We start from the raw sequence: 2,612 nt of genomic DNA on the forward strand, positions 1-2,612 counted from the left end.
GCCCGGAGGCCTGGGAGCCCCCGAAACACTGCGCTGTGAGGCCTGGGAGCCCCCGAAACACCGCGCTGAGGCCTGGGAGCCCCCGAAACACTGCGCTGAGGCCTGGGAGCATGCGGAGGGAGAAGTATCCTGCGTCCCGCCCACAACCTGCCATGCACACAACAACCGTCCACACAGACAGCAGCTGCCTCCACGCATGCCACCCCCACGCCCCTGCTGGCGCCACCTGCACAGCAGAGCCACTCTGCCCGCTTCCAAGGCGAGAGGACAGCCCTGCGAGGGACAGTCACGCGCCCAGGCCACAGCTATGGCGGCGGCGACCTGTGTCCACCGTCTCAGCACCTTGGACCTTCTCCGGCACGGTCACGTGCAGTTAGGCGTTTACCTGGGAGTCACGTGCGTCCCTCCCTCCCCCGACCAGACAGCACATCAGGGGGGGCCTCCTCCCTCGCACTCGGCTCTAACCCGATGGACAGGACGCATGCGGAGCACGGAGGGCAGATCCTCCCGACAGGCAGGCCCCGAGCTGACACCGCCTCTCGGCCCCCGGGACGCACATCCCGGCCCGGAGAGGGAGGACTGGCCATGTCCCTGCCTGCGGGCTGAGCCGGCGAGGGCAGCCCAGCACGCCCCTCCCGAGTCCGTCTTCCCAGTCACCGCTGCTGAGGACGTGAACGCCCAGAAGTCCCTAACCCCGCGAGACCCCCCGCTTTGTCCGGCCTGCCCCCCAGCCCCGGAGACCCTGGGACCCCGGCCCACCTGTGAAGTGGAGGATCTCCGTCCACTGCTTGCAGATGTAGACCTGGACGTCGGTGCCCCCCAGGGCCAGGTAGGTGCCGCTCTGGTCAAAGATCAGGGACTTCACCTGCCAGAGCCAGGACAGAGGTCACACGAGGGCAGGGGGGTCGGGCTGCCGGGAGGGCGAGGCCGTTCAGATGTTCCAGAGAGGAACTGACAGATGGGGGGCAAGTGGGTGGGGGCGGGCACCTCAAAGTTGTTATCCAGCTGCAGCGTCTTGAAGTTCTTCAGCTTGCGCAGATCCCAGAGCTTGACGGACGAGTCATCGGCCGCCGTGGCCAGGTAGTAGCCGTTCTCGGAAAGGGCTCATTGTCCTGGGCATCTCTAATGCATTAGGAGAGGGAGGAACGGAGCTCGCCGAACCCTCCCTCTGACACGTCCTGTCTCTCAGGGAAGGACAGCAGCAGGAAGAGCAGGGGTGGGGCCAGCCCAGGGCTCCCGACTACCCCTCTCGGGACCCCAGGCCAGACGCCACAGGCACATGAGCATCACGGGCTCTGGCTGCGGCAGGTGGAGGCTGTGGGTCCTACCTTCAGGTCCCAGATCTTAATCTGAGAGTCCATGGTTCCCGTCCCAAAGATGAGTCCATCGGGGTGGAACTGCGCACAGGTGAGAGCTGGGGGAGGAGGGTGTGGTCAGAGCCCCGGGGGGACCAGCACGGCAGAAGGTGCCCCCAACGCCTGGCGCTCAGTGTGTTTTTAAAAGAACACGTGAGCAAATGACACATAAATGACAGACAGCAGATGAAGGGAGACCACTCACCGCAGCCGGAGGTCTCATCCGTCACCTTGGTGAGCACGCGGCCCGTCTGGATGTCAGAGAAGGCCCAGTACTGAAACACACAACAGGCAGGAGTGAGAAGCGGGGTGCCCTCCGGGGAGCAGGGACCCCGTCCGGCAAGCCCTGAAGCCAGCCCCACGGGCAGAGGAAACCTCTCCATGCTGGGGAGCAGCCGGGGGTGTGTGTGTAGCTGTCCCTCCTCCCGCGATGCCTGGGGCCCTCGGGACCCGCTGGGCCACACCTGGTCATCGGAGGAGCTCAGGAGATAGTCGCCAGTGGCGTGGAGGCTGAGGCCCGTCACGGAGCTCTCGTGGGCCCGCACCACCTGCACACAGGAGGAGCTCGGGACCGACCAAATCCTGATGGTGGCGTCCGGGGAAGCAGAGAACACCAGCTCCTGAGAGGAGAGAGGCGGGCACTCAGGGAGAGAGGAGGCGCACCGAACGACCTGAGGCTGGGGCTGGCCCCCCCGCAGGCTTCTCCTCCTGCCCGGCCTCCCAGGGCCACAGGTAAACACCAAGATGCTAATCAACCCGACTGGGCCCTGGAGGCCTCGCCACCTAGTGGTGAGCGGAGAACTGCAGCAGGTGCAGCGTCCCGGGACCAGAGGAGCTGGCCGGGCCATGGGCCGCACTGCGCACTGCTGCGTTCAGGGCCTCCGGGCGGATGGCAGGTGGCGGATGGCCGGTGGCGGCCTCAGCACTGGCCCCCAAGGGCTGCAAGGCATGTCCAGCGCATCTAAGGCTCCTAGGACAGTCTGGACAGGGAGGGAACCTCTACAGCGTCGCCAACCAGGTGGTTAGAACGTTAAAAACGAAGGTAAAACCAACCACCATCTTTTGTCAACGTGATTTCATAAGAGAAACATCGGCCCCAGTAAGGAAGGAGGGCTTTCCCTCGAAGAAGTTTATTTTATGAAAGATGCACCAGGTTCTTCTTCTGTTTCTAACTTCCTGAAGGAGCGGGCACGGGCAGGCTGAGCCCCCCACTGTCTCAGCGCCAGACCCACCGTCTGAGGCCTGAGCAGCCACACC

The 2,612-nt window shown here is 64.7% G+C and overlaps 1 protein-coding gene across 1 annotated transcript in view; it reads right to left on the reverse strand.

The window, feature by feature from the left end:
- The window catches only part of PRPF19 (pre-mRNA processing factor 19), a gene marked incomplete at its 5' end in the record, with an annotated part of 13,009 nt that overhangs the window by 6,060 nt on the left and 4,337 nt on the right, over positions 1-2,612 (reverse strand). Inside the window, 5 exon segments of the mRNA XM_015566853.1 lie at positions 760-865; positions 988-1,103; positions 1,274-1,414; positions 1,561-1,630; positions 1,820-1,975. Of these exon segments, the coding sequence (XP_015422339.1) occupies positions 760-865; positions 988-1,103; positions 1,274-1,414; positions 1,561-1,630; positions 1,820-1,975 (589 nt within the window).

This window comes from Myotis davidii, unplaced genomic scaffold, assembly GCF_000327345.1.
Source record: "Myotis davidii unplaced genomic scaffold, ASM32734v1 scaffold2863, whole genome shotgun sequence".
NCBI lineage: Eukaryota > Metazoa > Chordata > Mammalia > Chiroptera > Vespertilionidae > Myotis > Myotis davidii.